This window comes from Medicago sativa, chromosome 3 (genome assembly GCF_051527215.1).
Source record: "Medicago sativa cultivar Bolivia chromosome 3, Bolivia_mono, whole genome shotgun sequence".
NCBI lineage: Eukaryota > Viridiplantae > Streptophyta > Magnoliopsida > Fabales > Fabaceae > Medicago > Medicago sativa.
In genome coordinates, this window is record NC_140751.1 from 69,057,445 (window position 1) to 69,079,600 (window position 22,156).

General features: G+C 30.7%; 1 protein-coding gene, 1 long non-coding RNA gene and 1 pseudogene across 2 annotated transcripts; all 3 read left to right on the plus strand.

Moving 5' to 3' along the window:
- Positions 1–2,280, plus strand: LOC146939580 (transcription factor MYB20-like). Its single transcript, XM_085753179.1, has 3 exons — positions 1–294; positions 652–781; positions 1,490–2,280. Exons 1-3 carry the CDS (start codon positions 162–164, stop codon positions 2,172–2,174), a joined length of 948 nt encoding a protein of 315 aa, XP_085609305.1. The 5' UTR covers positions 1–161; the 3' UTR covers positions 2,175–2,280.
- A 14,483-nt stretch (positions 2,281–16,763) lies between these two features.
- On the plus strand, positions 16,764–20,858 carry LOC146939581 (uncharacterized; annotated as a pseudogene).
- On the plus strand, positions 17,070–19,717 carry LOC146939582 (uncharacterized). The gene is made up of 2 exons (XR_015031698.1): positions 17,070–18,227; positions 18,376–19,717. It is a non-coding gene; the product is annotated as an uncharacterized LOC146939582 (long non-coding RNA).
- Positions 20,859–22,156: the final 1,298 nt, after the last annotated feature.

Here is a 22,156-nt window from a genome sequence, read left to right on the forward strand (position 1 = left end):
AACTTGTAATGTGCATATTCTTGTAAACTCTCAAATCTTCATCTCTCCCTCTTTCTCTCTATCTCCCTCTATCTCAATATCAATTTGAACCCTCCATTTTAGGGATCATTCATTTCCAAGGGTAGACTTTCTTAACATTTCCAATATTTGGTAAGACAAAAATGGGAAGACAACCTTGTTGTGACAAAGTTGGATTGAAGAAAGGACCATGGACTGCTGAGGAAGATAAAAAGCTCATCAATTTCATCCTTACTAATGGTCAATGTTGTTGGAGAGCTGTCCCTAAACTAGCAGGTCTCTCCTTTCATTGCAATAAAATCATTGATTAATATTTTAGAGAATCATAGTCATTTATAATGTGATCAAAATATTAAAATGGTTTATTAAATTTTTTATATTTTGTTCTTTGTTTTCAATTTCTTTCCATTTTTCAAAGACAAGAAAATCAAGCATTTAAGATGTGAAATATTTTTAATCATGCATTTTGATTATGAGCAAGAATGAAATATTTGAGCTTGCATATGTTTCTTTAACTTCATTATTTTGGTGAAATGTTAAAGTGGAAAAAAGTTTTCATTTTTAATTGAAGTGGTTAGTAGAAAGTTTTTAATACTTTGACCATAGCCTAAAAATTGATATGAATTCATGCAGGGTTGTTAAGGTGTGGAAAAAGTTGCAGGTTGAGATGGACAAATTACCTAAGGCCAGACCTAAAAAGAGGACTTTTATCAGAATATGAAGAAAAAATGGTCATTGATCTCCATGCTCAACTTGGCAATAGGTTCTTTCTATATCCATTTACTCTGTTTCCTCTGTTTTCTCTGTTTTGCATGCTTTGTAGTAATTCCTTGAATAAAACATTTTTTTTTAACTTATGAACAAACTAAGATAGTGCTCTATTAAAATAATAGACTAGGTTCATCTAAGAGAATTATTTAAACATTTCTTAATCATGCCAAATACAATAACTTAATAGAAATGTAATCATGTCTATAATACACGCTCTTCATGTTGCAATTTTTTTATTCATCACAAAAAGAAGACATGGTCCCATAATATATTACAATTAGAAGGTGTATAAAAATTGTGTACCAAGTCTTTTTTTTCTTTCTTTATTTGTTATCTTTGTATTTTTTTTATTCAAGGTAAAAGAAAAGGAAATATTCATGATTGCTGTTCTATAAAGTTGACTCCAAATGGGAATCGTAAATATTGAATAAGTAATGAAAGACATGTTTGTCTTATAGGTTAATGTTTTTATTTCTTAACTTCTATGACATTTTTTTAAGATATCTTCCTAAGTGGCCATGAAGTCATTATTCCTTTTGGACCTTATGATAAAATCATTTCTAAAATAAATAACTAGGATTACTTTATTACTTTATAGTGGTCTAGCTCAGTAATAAGAGTGTGACGTTGTAATTTTAAGAGTCAGAGTTCAATTATTAGTGTCACTTTAATTAATATTAATCGTTTTTTTCTCATGCAGATGGTCTAAAATTGCATCTCATCTACCGGGACGAACCGACAATGAGATTAAGAATCATTGGAATACTCACATAAAGAAAAAGCTCAAGAAAATGGGAATTGATCCAGTTACACACAAGTTACTCTCTAATGCAACTATTGAGCAAACTCAAACACAATCTGAACAAGAACCTCAACAATCTTCTTCACCTATTGAAATGGAACACAATGTTGAATTTGAGAATGACAAAAACAAAAAACCAGAAACATCATTTGAGTCATCAACAATAACTGAAGCTAAAGAACAAGACCAAATTATGACACCACTTTTTGACTCAACAATGGAACTAATGAATGAGTTATTCACTGAAGAAGTTCCAATAATAATACCAAAAGAAATTCTAGTTCCATGTGTTCCTTCATCTTCATCAACCACAACATCAACATCAACATCATCAACTTCAAATTCAAATTCATCTAACTTCCTTGAAGACTTGCTTCTCCCTGATTTTGATTGGTCACATGATAATAATATTGAAAATAATAACTATAATGGAAATAGTGACAATAATAATAATATTAATATGACATTATGGGATGATGACTTTATTAGAAGTTGGGATTTTGTGATCAATGATGATGATGATGGTGACAAGGATTCAAGAGTGATCATGGATTCAGAATCATGGGCCTATGGATTATTTTGATTTTAGTATTTTTTTTTTCCTTTTCTTAACATTGATCATTTGGCTTACTTGTAATGTTATTATAGGTTGTTCCAAAGAATAAAGAGTGAATATGATTCAAGGAAAATATACCAACTTTTGTGTTTAGGTGTATTTTTTATGTTTATCCACTTTCTTTTTCCAACTTTTTACATTATGATAAAAGTGCAAAAAGAATTATGTATATGCTTATGTGTCGATTTGTTGTTTGTCCTAGTCATGGCATACTTATTTTTTTTTATGTCATTTCTATTATTTAATTGAGATTTAGCTTTTCTTTTCACAACAAATTTATCTTTTCCTGCTTTGCAATTTATTATTTTAAAAAGAAAAAATTGAATAATAATGAGTTTAATTTTGATGTACATTGGTACTCTGTAGTGTATATGATGCATGTGTTAAACATCTTTATCAGAAATATTTAAATATAAATATATAAATGATGCTTTTCTTTTTTGCCATACTTTCATTCAATCTCTGCTTCTCAAAATACCAAATATTTTCTTTTTTTATATATAATGTGCATCCAAATTAGTGAAAGATAACAAGGATAGTTTCATCAAAATTAGGAAACTACCATAAAAATTCAGGTTAAATCCATTTTCACCCCTCAACCTAAAGTATCGTGATTGCTCGATTTTAATCTTTTTTAGCTTTTCTCCAAATGTATATTGCGGTGATACAATTAATTGACGTGTCACTCGACTCACAATTTCAACACGGGTTTTTGTTGATTAAAATAAAAATACGTAAAATATGATTGTTGCACACAAACTTTTTTTTATCTTCTTATAGCCAAACTAAAATTTTCAAATCTCAAATCATCCCAAAAATGATTCACAAATATCAATCTTCTTCTAATTCTTCTTCTTTATCGATCAATATTCTACCATCTTTCATATTGTCAACCGTGACTATCATTTATTTCGTTTTAATTAAATAAAAAGTCCTATAGTCAAAATAAGTTGGATGTCATGTCAATGAATTGTGTTGCTTTAACATAAATTTGTGACAAAGTTGAGCAATGTACTATCAAATTTGAAAAGGGGAAAAATGGTCTGAGGAAAATCGAACCCGAGATCATGAAGATAATCACATTTTAAGGTCTCAAACCAACACCTTGCAAATAGGTTTAAAATCACACAATTACAATACTTAGGAACCAAAAGTTTTGATTTAGCGAACGGAGTTTAGGGAAAGAAAATGTGAATTCCTTCTCTAAATCGGTAACTAAATTTAGTGACTAGAAAAATATATAAAAATTTCATTTTTTTTCCGTCACTAATTTTCGTCACTAATATTATCTTTTTACATTCTTTATTTACAAATTATATTTATGATTTCTATTCCATTTCATGCGACGGCAGTGAGAGAGGATTAAAAATTGTTAATAGACTCTTGATTGCTTTGAACTTTTCTTTAAAGATTGATCATCACAGCTAGCACAAAGGAATTGCATATTGCAACTTGTAAAGGAACCTTAAAACGCGTATGAAATAATTAACATTGCCATTATTATTATTATCCATATTTTCAGGGAGCTAAAGAAAATGTATGAATTTTCTCATAGTTTCAAAACCACAAAATCATTCAAAGAAAATGACCTATAGAAGTGGAGATAATCAAGCTTTGAATTTTCTAACTGGCTCATAATCCTTCATTGAGATATTATGCAACTAGGGCTCTGGCTTCTTTTATGGACTGTTGATTTTGTCCTGCATAGCAAATCTTTCTACTTGCATATATTGCATTTCACACACTCTTTTTGGCACTTTTTGTCTTTGCCCTAAAGACAAAATTAACTATAAGGTTTACTTTTCATGTATCAAATATGACCATATTTTATGAATCCTTTTTGTGATGCAATGCCGCGTTATCTTCATTACATAAGTAAATGTTCTTTTATTAAAAAAAATTATAGAAAAATGTTCATATTCACCCAAAAATCTTCAATACATATACATACATACATACATACATACATACATACATACATACACACATACACACACACATATATATATATATATATATATATATATATAATTTCCCGTCAAATGTCTATATATTTCTTTTAAAAAATATATATTTATATAAGAGTAGAAGAGATACTCAAACCCAAAAGCAATGAAGTAACCAATGCAAGACACCCAAACAACACATATCTACTAGAAATACATATTGGCTTAATACACCATTCATAATATAGGCACGGACTTTTGCCTAACTCTACCAAAAAACCACCTTCATGTTTGTATATAGCATGAAGACATGATAACATTACTACTTTACAGTAAAATGATGATAAAAATTCAAAAATAAAAAAATTATATAATAAAAATATAATAATTTGAACTAGTATATAGCTTTATAGCTAATCTAATCTAATATTCTATAAAGTAGTAATGTTATCATAATAATTTTGCTATGTTATGATAATTTAGTATACACCTATCTAATATTCTTTAAAGTAGAAGACTCAAAGAAACTTTATATCTAATTTTATATAGCTTATTCAATTTCGACTAGTATATACTTCTAAAAATATGGTATCCATTTATTTGTACATGGCCTATAACAAATATGGACATGAGGCCTACATTACAATATGTGATGTGATTACTAAGTCTTACATATGATGCGCATCATTCTATCCATATCACTTATGGATTCTACAATCTTTGTTCGTTGACACTCAAATGCTCAATCTAATTATACAAAGACAAGTGGAATTTGCAAAATAGCTAGTGAAACAACACAATCATGTTCCAATATTTTTTTTTTTGGGTGACAAACCGCGTTTGGAACTTCTAAGCCAGATCGAAAAATCACTAATCTCTGTCCAGACTGTACTTGTAATTAAGTTGCAAACATGATTACACATTCATTTTTAAGACTTTATATGATATTATGATTAGGTTAGTTTCTATCATTGTTCCATTTGTTGAGCACACACTTAATTCACTAATCACCATATTATACGTGGATGGTGACTATACCATCAACTTAAGTACTTAACCTTTGTAGAAGAAAATAAAATGGCTAAAGGTTTAAATTTAGGTTAAGTGTCTATGTATGTATATTAAGTTAATCATAGTGAATCTTCATTGAAAATTCTTTTTGTCGGAGCAAGATTATTGGTCCATAGTTTCTTTCCACACATAATTCAGCGTGTATAATTAATTGGTTAACAAGATACATTTAGTGAGTCAAATCAATTGCAAATCAGTCGTTAACAGGTCAATTTAAATGTCATTAGGATATTATTAAAACCATTCTTTATAGAGTGATTCAATCATATAATTACTACTTTGACGTTTGCCACGTCTAAGAAAACGATATACGGTAAATAAATAAAAGAAATTGCTAACCAGTGTCCCCGGATAATGGTTAAGGATGTAAATACTCCATCCGTTTCAAAATGAATGTCGTTTTAGGTGTTTACACACATATTAAGAAATGCAATGATTAAGAGAAAGAAAATGGTTATTTTACCAAATTATCCTTATTAACTATTGGTTAGTTTTAAAAGTAATATTTTGGAAGTGGTGTGCAGAGTATTAATTGGAGGGTATAATTGAAAAGAAAAAGTTATTATTGCATTGGAAACTGAAAGCGAGACTCATTTTGAAACAAATTTTTTTGGTTAAAGCGACACTCATTTTGAAACGGAGGGAGTATAATATTATTGTATTGGAATTTGTGTAATCAATTCTTTAAAATAGTAAAAAGTGTTGTTTTCAATTTAAAACTTGTTTTTTACTACCTTAACTAGTGTTACGGGGACACAGGTTAGCATGACCCATAAATAAATCAAGTGATGAAGCTCATGTAGTTAATGAGTTTTATCTAAAGACTAATTTTGTTTGGGAGGACATGAGTTTAACTTTTGAATGCAATGATTTTTGATCAGATTTTACTTACCTTATGGTCGAAATTCAGATTAATAATACCCTTATCCTATCGATATCGAAATCGAAGGGTTAATACATTTGAATGCAATGATTTTTGATCAGATTTTACTTATCTTATGGTCGAAATTCAGATTAATAATACCCCTATCCTATATCGATATCGAAATCGAAGGGTTAATACCAAAAAAATTAAAAATAATGAGGGTTAGGATTAGTCAATTCTTATGTAGTTAATAACGCACGCATATTAGGTCATTAGTCAACTCTTTTGGATTTTGGAGTATATTACTCCATCCGTTTCAAAATACATGTCCATTTTTTGCAATGTGCACTATTCACTTGACTTACTTTGACCATATTTTTTAACTAATCTATAAATACAAATATTAGCATGTAAGATGTTGTTTGATTTGTCTCGACAAATATTTTCAAAATATTAAATTTTTATAATTTTTTACTTTAGATAATTAAATATATTAACATTCAAAATTGTGCATTGACATGTGTGAAGTGGTTGACTTGGATATGTATTTTGAAACGGAGGAAGTAATATGTTTAATAAAGTCGATGGATTTAACCTTCAATAAGAGAACATTGTAATTTGGGTATGATTATCCAAAATATCAGTAAATATTAATTGGATTATTTTATTTATTTGATGTTTTTTTAACTAATCTATAAATACAAATATTAGCATGTAAGATGTTGTTTGATTTGTCTCGACAAATATTTTCAAAATATTAAATTTTTATAATTTTTTACTTTAAATAATTAAATATATTAACATTCAAAATTGTGCATTGGCATGTGTGAAGTGGTTGACTTGGATATGTATTTTGAAACGGAGGAAGTAATATGTTTAATAAAGTCGATGGTATTCTATTTAACCTTCAATAAGAGAACATTGTAATTTGGGTATGATTATCCAAAATATCAGTAAATATTAATTGGATTATTTTATTTATTTGATGTAATTGATATTTGACTTTAATTTATCTACCAAAATTTTGTGATTTAGTTGATTGTGTAAAATGTCTTACACCGACCGAGTATCAAAATTAATCTCTAATTTAATACGAGGTCATGTTAATTTGTGTAAAATGTCAACATTAGATTAACTTTTCAATAATGTGGACTGTATTGAATTATGAAATTAAACTTGAAATGTGAAATTGAAAAATTGAAAATTCACATAGAGAGTTTGATTTAGATGCAGTGAATAATTATGTCTTAACCACTCATCAAATTATAGGTATCATTCTGTGTATGACTATTACTACATTATTTTTTTTATGTAGATGTGTTGAATATTAATTTGTCATCTCCAAAAACAAATTATTATTAATAGGATAATATATTTTTTGAGTTGGTGCAACAAAAGAAAAAGTGTCAATGCAATCAAATATTGTACATGTGAAAAGGAGGTTCAATACCTATCATAGAATCCATAAAAACGCAGGCATATTAGCTCAAATTGAAAGATAAAAATAAGGGCCGAGACCTAAAAAAATTTAGAGGCTGAGTAAAAGGAAGCCACTAGTTTTGGCATGGGTTATTTGGTAGAGGATAATAGGTATGCTCTTTTTAAGCAAAAGAGGAATTAAAAATTAGAAGTTGAACAAAGATAAAAGTGTTTGAGTTGTTGATTACTATGAAGAAAGGGATGGTGATTGGTCGGTCACTTTATGTTCAACTTTGTTTTTTTTTTTCATTACATGCGGACCAACGTGGCACTAAAAAGTGAGAAAAAAATTGGATAAATGAGGAATTTTAAGTAGGAAAATAATTCATTTAAAGAAAATAATTCATGTAAAATTATAAGGTGTATTCATTATTTTTTTTATAATTAATATTAGTGATTTGTTTTGGGATAAAAGCCAATATTTAAAATTATATATAAAGAGAAACTTATGTTGGATCATGAAGGGAGTTTTTTCTTAACAAGGATCGTGAAGGGGGTATATGGTGATCACATTGGGCATTTGTGCAGCATCAGAAGAGCTCAGATATCACCTTTTTGCCAAAATATTAAGGCATTTGGTATATATGTTATCTCATTTATATAATGCTTAACTTTTTTATTATCTTTCAACTCTTAATTATTCACTATATATCAACAACCTTTCCATCAAGGGTGATTCCATCATTTATTTGAGATTATCCCTTTCAAACTAAAGTTTTGTTTATCCACGCATACTTGCACCGTTGTTGGTACTCAACATTAACAAGACACGTCTTATGAATGACATTATAAGTTAGACTTTCGATACAAAGATTTGACACCCTTCAATAAATCACCGACTCGGATATCCATAATGGATCGTGACTAGAGTTTGAAAATCATTACATTAAGCTTTTGAGAACTACATAATTGAGTTTGAATATCAAATCTTCATCTAAAATATTAAGACATTATGTATATGAGTTATCTCACTTATATATTGTTTCATCCACTCTATCATGCATGCAACGTAAAACTCTTACTCACACTTAATATATCAATAATTTAGTAATAGTTATATACAATACATATTCATAACACTCCTCAAAAAAAATTACATTCATAACACAATGGCATTTTCTTAATAATATACTATGCAATAAATCATATTTATAAAAGGGAACAATGGGGCATTCATATTTTATTTTAAAACAGAAATTTTGTAAATATGGAATATTTTTTAAAGACATTCAGAAAGTATATATTTTTAGAAAAACATAGGTCCAGAAAGCATTTTAAAATATATATGTTCATCAATTTGAATACAAATAACATAATTTTGCACATTTCAAATGCTAATTTTACTGCCTAATGCATGCCTTTTTTGAAGACTTTCTAATGTAGAGCAGTGTATAGATAGACCCACCCTTGATTGGGGCGGTGCAGAATGGTCTCCTAAAATGAATAGTTAGATCAACACAAACACGCATGAATTCCATTGGAGGATTCAGTGGATGTTAAGGACCCTACTCATGTCATGTGTCTCTCCATGTGTGCCTTCAAAATCTAAAGTCGAAGTGCTTTTTATTTTTTATTATATTTTTTGCTTAGCAAAAGTGTGTGATGAAACCTTTAAAATGTGAGTTTTTTATAATATATTATCAACTTTTTATGTCTTCTTTATAATTTGTAAAAAAAAAAAAATGTCTTCTTTATAATTAGAGGTGTTCAAATTTATTTTATTTTTGGAAAATAGAAGGATTTCAATTAATTAGTTAAAGAGTCTTATTTTGTTGAGCAAGTCTAAAAAGTCTTACGAGGCTTTCAAATAGACATTTCTATCTATGGATATTCATCAACTTGTGTGTGTATACACGTACTTCTCATATTTGATCTTAACTATAATGAAGATTATAAATAAACTTGTAGCTAAAGTTTTTTTTGGGTATGTAGACAAATGACAAAACACCACTTGAAAACTCACATTCAAAGAGGATATTTGAGTTCGAATTTAGGTAAATACAAAAAATGTCTGGTCTAACAATCTCGACATTGTTAGTTAAACAAAGTCTTACGAACAACTTGTATGTAAATAAATGACAAAACACCACTTGAAAACTCACATTCAAAGAGGATATTTGAGTTCGAATTTAGGTAACTACAAAAAATGGCCGGTCTAACAATCTCAACATTGCTAGTTAAACAAAGTCTTACGAACAACTTGTATTGTATGTATAAGTAACGTTTTAAACCCGTTTTAACGGTAAATCGACTTTAAACATGAGTTTGTAAGACAAATGATATCCAATACAAAAGGTTCCCCACTTACTATATTAGGACATTCTAAGATGCGCTTAAAACCGACAAAATATGTGCTTAAATACATAATCGACTTAAAGTGGATTTCCTATACTAGTGTTCTACAATCGGGTGAAGCAAGTTTCGAATCTAGGTTAAGAGAAGTGTGTCCATATTTAATGTACGACCCTATCTCAAATAAGATTACATCATGAAATCTATGAAAGTAGTTGCATTTTAAAATTTCACTTTTTTGTGTTAGCCCTCCGGTTTTTAGGGAAATTAAGCTCTAATAATCTGGAGCTCGATCAAGAGGTAAATATAGTCTTATCAAAAAATGTTTCGCCCAAAAGTCGAACTCGATTCTTCGGAACGATTTGTTATTTGGTTAAAATCTTCACTTTTGTTTCTCACAATATATGAGAGTATATTATTTACGACATGAGGGAGTGTAACTCAAATGAAAAACACAAATGAACCCTAATTAATAAACTAAAAAGCACACACTAGGACACAAAAATCCCGGCTCGCATAATCCAAATACTACCATGGTCCATATTTTAACGTTGCTAATACGAAAGAGGTGACACACGACACGAGTTCGTAATGCTTTGGTCATTCACACAGTCACATGTTACAAAATTCAACATCAGTTAGATAGCGCTATATACTTTCTTAACTTTCCCCACTTCAATGACTTCAAATAACAAATCTGTAATTGGTCGATGGAGTAATACTTGTCCTACTACTTTAGTTGAAATATGCGTTACAGAATCTTCATTTTCCTAATTAATAAGTCCTAGAAAGAAAAATTGAACAATTTATCTGGTTGTATGGTTTACAAAACAAAGTGGAATTCCAAGTGTTAAGAGTGGAGAAAGTGAAGTTTAGAGATCATATTTCTTTTATTATTTAAATTTTGATATCAAAACTCTCATTGCCATATAGAGAATATTATTTAGAACTAAGGTCCACACGCATTAAAACTAGACGTGTGTGTGTGTCGTTATATACATTGATGAATTTTGAGTTTTGAAGGTTTGACAAAAAAAAATTGAAATAATGGGTCCAAAAGCTATGGTAACAACTGGTTCAATTTTTCAAATACTTGCAAAGCCACATAAACAAAAGTTTAATAGAAAAATATGAGGTCAACATTTTAGGGAGTGCAAATTTTTTTAAAATGTATAGACAAGAAGAAAAAGAATTGAGCAACTTTATTTTCAATTTAAATTTATTTATGTATATCTATATCATTCACTTTATTTGATGACAATGATGAATGGGATGTACAAAAAGCTTTCTGCAAACATATATATGATTATCCTATGGCAATGTAACACCCATCCATTATACAGAAACATTATCTTCTGAATTCAAATTATGGCTTCTACATTGTTCTAAGAAGTGCCAAGGTGTGCCATTTTGGGGCATTGCGAGCAATAAAATTAAATAGGAGGCCAGACATTATGTTTTGGAGTATTCATCCATGACCAACTCCAATATAACAAATACATGTGTAGGTGCATAAAGATGCATAATCACTAAGGTCATGACATTTTTATTTTGCTCTGCATTTTAGTCATTGATATGATTGATTATAGGCTAAATTGCGTTTTTGGTCCCTTAAATATTTAGGTAGTATCGCTTTGGTCCCTTAACTAAAATTCGATTTATTTTGGTCCCTTAACTTCTTTTCGTTACACATTTTGGTCCTTTCTGTTAGTTTTAATTCAAAAACGTTAGGTTTTGTTCATCTTTTTCTCCTTTTTTTCATCTTCATATCATCTCCATCAACCTGCAACAACAAGAATCCTAGAAAAATTCCAGAAGAAAATGAAGAAAACCTAACGTTTTTGAATTAAAACTAATGGAAAGGACCAAAATGTGTAATGGAGAGAAGTTAAGGGACCAAAATAAATCGAATTTTAATTAAGGGACCAAAGTGATACTACCTAAATAGTTAAGGGACTGAAAATGCAATTTAGCCTTGATTATATTTGGTATTTGATTGCTTTTACTAAAGTTTTGACACGTCAAATATTTTAAATCAGTTGCCAAGTAATAGACATGATGTACTTTCTAGGAAGACTATTGGCTGGTTTTGTTGCCAAAAAGGTAATTAAATAATTTGCTAAAGTGCTTCCCTTTTTTCCCAAGCATATCCAAATTACTTTCAACTTTTACATGTTTTGATTAATTTAATTAGTATATGCTCCACTTTCTAAGCTGATGCTGGTGTACGTTTTCTGTAATGTAACATAATAAGAACCATTAGAAGTAACCACCCTTTGGAAATCAAGTTCACATGACGTAAGAACTTGATCATAATCAAATTTCAATTATTTAGGTCGGATCAAAAACTCATAAGTTATTGTCAAATTCGAACAAACTCAATGAAACTTTTATCGAGTTGGTTCGAATTTAGGTTGGGTAAAAAACTTATAATTTACATGAAAAAACCTACTTAAAATTTGGTGGGTTAATTTGAATTCGACCCAAACTATTTATATAAAAATAATAATAAGTTTACCCTAACCATTCGGGTTGGGTTGACCCATACTTGTAAAACCCCTAATTTTGGATTCTAATTAATTAAATAGAATCTTTATACGTATATTCAAGGAGTGTGAATTTTAAGTTTGTGGGAGACGATTGTAGTTCAATCCTCGACAATACATTTTTAAAAATGAGTGAAGAGTCTTATACTTCAAGATAAGCCTTCGAGTTAATATAAGTTATATATGTGATCGTCGATGAGTTAGTCGGGTCTCGAAGATCTAATTGCATTGAGTTTCTTGAACGTAGTAAAAACTATGTTCAGTAAAAATTGATCTTTATTAAAATAAGTTTATTGAAAAACTCTTTTAGTAAAACAATAGTTATATCTTATATCGTAAGGATAAAAATGTTTAGGAAGAGAGAATATCAACGCCAAACATTTTTATATTGATTCACTGTCAAGTTGATAACTAGTCGAGTCTCTTCAACTTAAATGATATCTACTAAACAATCTTATGGGCCAAAACCACTATAGTATACTTCTAAATCCTTGAATTGAGAGGAAGTGTGAGAGTGGCTGAATGGAGTTGAAAACCAAAATCTTATTTATAAAAGGAAATAAAAATACAAATATTTAATCATATTATACACTCATAGTATAATACGATTATGATATAATTTCGTTCATAATATCCCTTAAGAAAACATTTAAAATACTTTTGAATAAACCACTAAATTGGTCTCTGTCTTTATAAGAAATTCTCAAATTAGTCATTGATTCTATTAATATTTCAAACTAGTCCTTGTCTTTTTCAAAAGTATCTCAATTAGGTCCCTCGTCATGGGACAAAAACATAAAGACAAAGACCTAATGGAAATTTTTTTGACAAAAACAGGGACTAATTTGAAATATTAATTGAGTTAGGGACTAATTTGAGAGTGACTTACAAAGACAAAGACCAATGTGATGATTTACTCAAATATTTTTTGTTAAATTTTTAAATGTATTTTTATACCATATCAATTGTAATCTGACTTTTTTTTTTGCAAGAACGCAGACAGAGCGAAATCTCAGGCCTATAACTTGTTTCATTTTTTGGGCTTTACTTTATCCACCCTATCTTATTCTCGTGCACCCTATTTTTTTTCTTCTGAAAATACCCTCTGTTCGGATTATATAATCTGAAATAGATTGATAAGTATTTTCGGAGTATATATTCCGGAAAGAAAAAAAACAAAATTTAAATAAACTATATGGTATTTGATATCAAAGGTCTCTGCTGACCATTGTTTAATTTCTGCATAAACTACAAAGCAATTGTCGGGATTATATGAGCGGTTAGCAGTGACCATTATATCATAACCAGTTAAACATTCCTATATAACTAAAAAAAAGAAAGAAAAAGCAAGAAAGGATGAGAAATGGAGAATGAATGAATTTGTTGAAGCATGCAAGACTATTTATAGATATAAACCTATCGTTGACAGTAACTGCAGTCAAAGGAAACGTTTACAATGCTCCAACCGACCAAGAATGCATCAAACACACCACAAACCGTCCAAACCTTGGGTGAAATGCCATAGTCCACATAGTCTAAGAGGTTTCGAATTATATAATCTGAAAATATCTAATCATTTTTGGATAATATAATCCGAACAGCCCCAGATTGTGTTTAAGTTTGATGTTCGGAGGGTTTTCACTGCGAATGACATAGAAAAAAATATAAAAAAAATACAAAACATAATTAAATGGCTTAAAACAACATAATAACAGAAGTAATGAAACTTTCGGGAAGGTGTTAGAAGAGGTGCTTTTGTACTTGATCTAATTGGCCTGTCAACTGACATATTTCGATCGGCAGGTCAACTGCATCAAGTTCACAGGAACTTCTTCGTAATCGGATCTGAAGCATAATGATGAAAGGGGAGGTGTTTCAAGAGGATTGTTTTAAGTTAGATTATGTTGTCTTGCCAACTGACCCATTTATATTTCCAAGGCAGCAAGATCTATCTCATAGCAACCTCTTGATGATCATATTTTCGGAAGATTTTTCAGAGTTTTTTGTTGTGTTTTACAACAAATGAGCCTAGCACACTAATTTTTAGAAGTTTATGTGCGTCTTGGACCACTGAAACTGTCCAGGCAATGTGGACCATACAAAAAACTTGTGTTGAACTGGTTCATATTATATAATCTGAACCTGACTTGTACCCTAAACCCTCCAAACCTTGGGTGAAACGCACTACAAACATCTCAGAGTATTGGACGGTTGTAGCTTAGAGTTTTTGTTATGTTTTATTTTATTACGTGTTTTACATAATAGTTTCGGATTGTATAATCAAAAATTATCTGGAACATTTTCGAATTGTATAATCTGAATCAGCTCAGAGTGTTGGATGGTTACTTGCTCATCAAGAGTAACTCATGGAACACGTTTTTCAAAGGGTTTTACCAGGTTTAATGGCTAGTCAGGTTCTTTGAACACATTTTTGACCCATAATTAAGAATCATTATACTCTATGCAACTCATTCTTCACAAATTTCCCCTATAAATACCCTTTAAACCTTCACAATTTCTCATCCCATCATCTCACACTTTCTCCTCATTCTTTCTTCTACAACAATGTATTTCCATCGTTGGCCTTTTATACAAAAAAGACTATTTTAGAAATTCAATGATTGTATGAACGGTCAATGAGGATGGTGCCACGCTGCAAAGAAGCGCCATCTGTTTAGGTGCAAGGTTGGTCTGCTTGGATGAAAGGTTGACCATCAAGGTCTCTTTCGTCCTAGACAGGAAACAGACCTTGCCCCTGCCCCCGCCATCTCCCCCCACCACACCCCCCACCCCATCTTCTTGCACCACTAGTTTATTTTAAGTTTTTAATATATTAACATTAGGTGTTTGAATATTTTATGTAATAAATTTTAAGCTTCAACTTTATTGTAAATGTATTGATATATTAATAAAATGAGAATTTATATCATCTTTGTCCTTTTAATTTTGTTTATATTTACACTTATTTTATGTTTTTGTCATTTATAATCATGTCATTGAAGTAATATAAAGCATTGTTTCTTTAAAAGTCTGAGCAAAACATATTATGAAAAAAATAGGACGCGTGAGAAATTGATAGGGTGGGAAAAGTAATATTCTTATTTTTTTTTTTTCAAAAGAAAAACTTGTTTCATTTGGATAGTGGTTTTTCAGTTGGGCTATAAATACTGCAACTGGGAGTAATACGTTTTGTTTGCTTGGGCAAGTAGTGAATTGGTGATTTGGATTTACTTTTCACACCCTCAATTATCAGTTCGTTAGTATGCAGCTTAAAAAACTATTAGACTTGTACGTTCAATGTATACCTATAGTCTGAATACCATTTTGAGTTAATATATATTGTGGAATATTAAGCATTGTCGATTTGAAAATAAAAAATAATTCAATGTATTTTATTTTAATTTATTATTATTAAAATAATATTATATATTTTATTATGACAAAGAAGGGCTGAACAAAAAGAAATCTAAAACTTTTAAGAAATAAAATCCTAGATTATTATTTTTTGTCGAAAAAATCCAAAATTAGTCAGCTAATAAAAAAAGAAATGAAATCAAACAGATAATCAAAAGTCCGTAGAGACCTTCTTCAAAAAAAAGTTTGTAGAGACCCAAACTGATAGATTAGCGTATGCAGTAGTGTGCAGAGGAAATTCGATTTGTATAAGAAAAAAAATGTGTCGATCCGCTTTTATTTTAAAGTTTAATTAGTATATTTTGGCGGTGTATAATTATTGAGATATGCTAACAAGGGTCCTAAGAGCACTTGTTAAGAAGTCTAAATATGAAATTTTGTTTTGGAAATTATGTATTTAATCTCTTAGAATACAAAATGCATCATTAGGTCATACAATATGTGTGTGCCCTCTCTCTCAAAACACAGATAAAAATCATGCTATTCTAATAGAAACCATTTGTCTTCTCTCCATAGTCACTCATCTTCAACCTCACTTGTCATTGCCATCTTCGATCATTTACTTGAATCAACACCAACCATTGTCCATTTTGAAATGCATTCTCTCTATTGTTGTCTCCGTCGTTCTCAATGGTTATTGCCACATCGTTCTTCCTATTGTGTTGTTATCGTTCATCACTCTTATTGTTCTTGTTGTTGATCGTCATTGTTTCGTTGTCGCGCACCATAGTTCTCCTACTAAGGTGTGTGTGTGTGTGTCTATATATATATTCACATATTCTTTTCATTCTCTTAGGTTGTGAGTTGATTTTTCATAGTATTGTTATGAAATTCTTATCTATGTAATGTGGTATGTTTATACTTATTTTTCATTCACAATTTCTTTTTATTCTATTAGGTTATGAATTGATGTTTTTACTCAATTACGTTCTCCTAACATAGGATGTGTGCTTTGTTGGTTCATTTTGGTGGAGAAAGAAGTATACCTTTATTGAATGTTGATCTTGATCGATACTCTTATTTGAATTTGGTTGATGACATTAGTGTATTGGCTATCAATGATGGAATCAATAATGAAGGTTTCTCTTTAGATATTTTTTTTTTGTCATCCCACTAGTAAGTCAAGATTCTCCATCAAAATTGATTCATCATGAGGGTGTTGAAGTTGTTAATCAAGTCCCTAATACTATTATTAGAGATATATAGTTTAGTTACTAGTATTAGTCCTATTAGTATAAATAGTTGTAACCTCCCCATAAGTGGGATAACTTTCTCATTTGTAATATTACATTTCACTATCAATAGAACAATTCCATAAGCTTTTTTCTCCTTCATCAATGGATGCCATGTTTCCTAACATGGTATCAGAGCAAATTTGGTATCCTCCTTGAAGGATTTTTTCCGCTGCATTTTCTCGAGAAAATTCATTTTTCTCACTTTCCATTTCTTTCTTATTCCAATTTTCCTTTTTCTTTCTCTTTCTTCATTTTCCCGAGAAAATCTTTTTCTTCCTCATTACTATTTTCTGTTTGGATTTTCTTCTTTTTCCCTTTGTGTTCTCTCTGTTCCCGATTCCTTTTTCACTATTTCAATCGATCATGATTCTGTTTTGTGATTCCACTTTGTGTTTTGCATTTTTCCCCAATTCTTAGGGTTTGCGATTCCGTTACGATCGCGATTCTGTTGTGTTCTTCTCTTATTCGTTTTCATATTCGATCCTAATTCCCAGACGATGTCTGTTTCTCTTTCGTTTTCCAGAGAAAATCCAAAAATAATCTTCTTCAAATTCAGTTCTTTTTCTTGTTTTGATCGATTAGTTTTTTTTTAATCGTACTCCATTTCTTTCGCCTCGTCTTTGTTCGTTCATCCTTCTCAGTTTGTGATTCGTCACAATTTCGTTTGTGTTGTCTTTCCAATTTCTAATCTTCAAATTTCTGTTTGATATTCCTTGTGTGATTCTACTTTCTTGTTCTTCTTTGCACACTAATTCCTCATCTTTCTGTTTGTTTTCGGATTCAAGTTTGATTTTAAGCTGTACTTTGATTTCAGCTTGTGCACTTCTCCTTTTCTCACTACTCTCGGCCTGGATTGTTGTGTTTGAGCCAGTTCCGCTTCTGTTTGTGTTGTTGTAGTGAACTCGGTTTTCATAGAAACGTTGTTGTTATTGTTCCTTGTTTCTTTTTCCTCTCAGATCGTTTTGGTTATGATGAACTTGGTCCTGGCTTCACTTCATTCTTCACGTTCCGTTCCAATTACCTCTGACTCGGAACTGTTTGATTCAAACGATTTGCATTTGTGAAACAAAGATGTTGAGATCAGTGCTGTTGTTGATTCGTAAGATGTTGAGATCAGTGCTGTTGTTGATTCGTAACAGTGAAGTGCAGCCTCTGAGTACTGTGCACACAAGGTGTTTGCTAAAAGTCTTAAGTGTAAACAGATTGGTGAAGTTCCTGTATAGTTGTCTACATTCTGAGTTATGTTCTTCATCAACTTCTTACTCCTAAATTGTTGAGAGATTGATCAGTTTTGGCTCTTGCTACTATTGTGCTCACAAGGTGTTTGTGGAAAGTCCTCACTAAAAATAAATTGGTGTTGCATTCCGTTTTCCAGCAATTGTTATTGGTGCATTGGTTACTAGTTGTTGGGTTTGGTCTGGAATTACTCTCGACATTATTCTTGGTTATTGATGCTTGATGCTTGCTGCTACAGTTTCTACATTTGTTGATATCTGCTATTGGCTGAAATTGTTTGGTATTTTCTCTTCTTGCCTCTTATTGTCACGTGTTTCTTTGAGCACATTTTGAGTGGCTGAAGAAGGCAAGGATGGAGATGTGCTATCTTGAAGAGTTTGTGTACTGCATTTGAATACCATACTTGCTTCCCTTCTTTTATGAGCTCCACATGGAACCTTCATGTCCTTGAGTTTGTCCACTCAATGAAGCTTCCTTACTTGCTGTTCTGTTTGGAGGATTTAAATCCCTACCATCATGTTCTTTGGTGATTTGGACCATTATTCATAGCCATTGATTCTTAGTGGATTGGTTTTCTTTTTTTTTTTTTGAAAGTACAAGGCTCATTGTTATGCTTCATTCTTGGAAGCATTGGTTTTGGCCTATGGTTTGAATGCATCAACATGGTTTTGTTTTCTATGGTTTGAAGACACATCACATGGCTATGCATCTCTATTGGTTTGCCATTGTTTTTTTTCTTGTCTCGGCTTGGCATAGGAGGGCATCACTTTTATCTTTGGAAGCTTGGTTTTGTTGCTTCATGGTCCTTTTGGTGTGAAGTTTGTTCAACATTTGACCTCCTTCCATTGTTGACTATGGCTCTTCCTTGCATTTGGTTTTTCTTGTCTCGGCTCGGCATAGGAGGGCATCACTTTTATCTTTGGAACCTTGGTCTTACATATGACCTCCTTCCATTGTAGACTATGGCTCTTCCTTGCACTTCTTTTTGGATATCATCATTGATTTTGGATATCCTTGTTCTTCTTGTCTTGTGCTTCTTTCTTGAGTTCTTGCGAACTCTTGATGGTTAAGCGTTGTGCCTTAATTGGCTTTGTTGATATTGGCTTCTACCGGATGGTGGTTAAGCGTTGCTTTGATGCTCCTTCCTTCCATTGGTTCAACCTTGAGTTGTGGTTGCTTCTTGTTGGATGAGCACTTGTTTGATATTTTTCTTAGCCGATGTATTTCCGGCATCTTTCCTTGTATTTTCTCATTTCAAGTTGGATGTGTTTTTGAACACCTTCCAACTTGAGGGGGACTATTAGAGATATATAGTTTAGTTACTAGTATTAGTCCTATTAGTATAAATAGTTGTAACCTCCCCATAAGTGGGATAACTTTCTCATTTGTAATATTACATTTCACTATCAATAGAACAATTCCATAAGCTTTTTTCTCCTTCATCAATGGATGTCATGTTTCCTAACAACTATAAATAGTGAGTCTGATGTTGAATGGCAAATGAGTGATGAGCCTTGTCAAAATGAAAATGATGAAGTACACTCAAGTTCTAGTTACACAAATGAAGAAAAAAGGGATAATGAGATTAATATTGACGAGCTTAGTGATTTTCAAGAAAAATATGATCTTATTGCTTTTGAAAATTCTGACGAAGATAAAGTGTTGATTTATTCTGATAGAGGTTTCAAAGGAAAGATATTTGCTCGTGAATTTGATGGAAAGGTGAAACTAGAAGTTGAAATATTATTTGCTGATGGGAATGAGTTTATAACTGCTCTTAGGGATTTTGTTACACAAGAGGGTTTTGAGATTAAGAGGATAAAAAATGAAAAGGTAAGAGTAACAGCTAGATGTTTCACAGATGGTTGTTGTTGGCGCATTCATCCATCTCCTGCACCAGATGAGTTAACATATAAGATTAAGCCATACAGCCAAAGCCAATATCGCATACGAACAACAAAGAACTCAAATGACACATCTACTTGGATTGCAAGGAAATTTAAAAACAAGTTAAAAGCTGACCCAAATATGAGTTATGCGACATGAAAGAAAAAATGTTGGCTAACTATGGCATAGAACCAAGTTATGTAGGTCAACCTTATCATGAAAGAAAAAAGTGAGACAAGAAACAAAAGAGTTTCATGCACTTTCATGTAATGACTTGCCATCTTGGACTAACCTTGTTGTGGAGACAAATCCTGCTTCTATTATAAAGCTTGGGTTGGAATCGAAAATCAACTAAAACCCTATATTTAAAAGGTTTTTTTGTTTGCTTGAATGCAATTAAAAATGGACATGTGAAAGGTTGCAGACCTTTGGTTTGGCATTGATGGATATCATCTAAAAGGGCCATATTGAGGAGTATTCCTATCGGTTATGATAGTTGATGGAAACAAAAACATGTTTTCAATTGTCTTTGATGTTGTTGAAGTTCAGTGGAAGGACTCGTGGATGTTTTTCCTCTCTTTGTTAGGTGATGCATTACATTTGATCCTGAATTGCAAGATAAGCATGTGACAATCATGCTAGATATGCAAAAAGTTAGTGATTGTCTAATTTTGTTTTAAATCATACAACCTTTGTTCCTAATTATAAGACCCTTTATATCAACAATTGAGTCGGTTACTAGATATCAATGAAGATATGAAAAGGGGTATGAATTTGATAATCTGATCATGTAACATATGATGTAAGGACAACACCCTAGCATATGTGAATTTACACATGTGCATCATAAGATTTTTTTTATCGGACAATTTAACAGCGTTGACGAAGAAGAAGGTTTATCTATAGAAAGTTAGTGTTTATTTTAAAATTAGAGAAGGTGTCGGTGTCATTTTAATAAAGGGAGGTGAGTGAAATTACCTCAAAAATCAAACTTAAATTTTATAATTACAAGGAAAAAAAATTAATATATGCTCAAATTTGACCGTTGTTGTTTGCTCCTGGTCCTGGTAGTATCGCTATGTTTTTAGTCTTCAATGTAGAAGGTCCCACCAGGGACCGTTCCTTTCCCTAGTTTCAAAACAGTCAAACCTTTCATTGGTCTCTCACAAATCTTTATCTCGGTATTTTAAACAAAAAAAGTAATAAATCAGCTATAGGAAGACACTCTTTAAATCCAATAAAAAAAATGTAAAAATTAAGTCCAATAGAAAATTAAAAGTTATTTGAACAGTAATTTGTATATGTAAAATGAAATGTCCAACAAAAGTTATTTGTTCCTTTCAAAAATAATTGATTAACAAACAAATATTATTATGGACTAAATATATTCTTACTTTTTCTCAAATGTAACTAAAAAATACAGTATATTGTCACTCATTTACTCTCTTTTCATTGACTAACAAAATATTAATTAATGTAATCTTAAAACGTGAAACAACAGATGAAACAATAGATAAATAGAAATAAATTTTCCTAAAAATTCGACAATAAAAACTCTTTTCATTGACTAACAAAATATTAATTAATGTAATCTTAAAACGTGAAACAATAGATGAAACAATAGATAAATAGAAATAAATTTTCCTAAAAATTCGACAATAAAAAAGGAATAGAAGGATTGCTAGAAATATACATATAACTAAATAAACGATAATAATTTGTGTAGGAATCGGTTGTATCCGTAAATAACATAATCTGTATATTTTATATTTATTGATTCCGTTATTTTCTATATAGTAAAAGATGCACATGCATATATTATTCCATTCTCTTGGTTTTCTGCTACTTCTTCCTCTACTCGGTTCAGGTGAAAATTTAAGACATTGACGCTTCCTTTACCCTTTTATTTTTTCTGACATCTTTTCTAACCACATTTTTTGTCTTGAGTTTTCACCAGGTTTCTTAGAAAGATTTGAAG

Excerpts from the sequence above, each read along its gene's own strand:
- LOC146939580 (XM_085753179.1), top strand. The coding sequence starts at position 162 with ATGGGAAGACAACCTTGTTGTGACAAAGTTGGATTGAAGAAAGGACCA. Across the intron at positions 295-651 it reads AGCTGTCCCTAAACTAGCAG|GGTTGTTAAGGTGTGGAAAA; the intron begins GTCTCTCCTTTC and ends GAATTCATGCAG. Across the intron at positions 782-1,489 it reads CATGCTCAACTTGGCAATAG|ATGGTCTAAAATTGCATCTC; the intron begins GTTCTTTCTATA and ends TTTCTCATGCAG.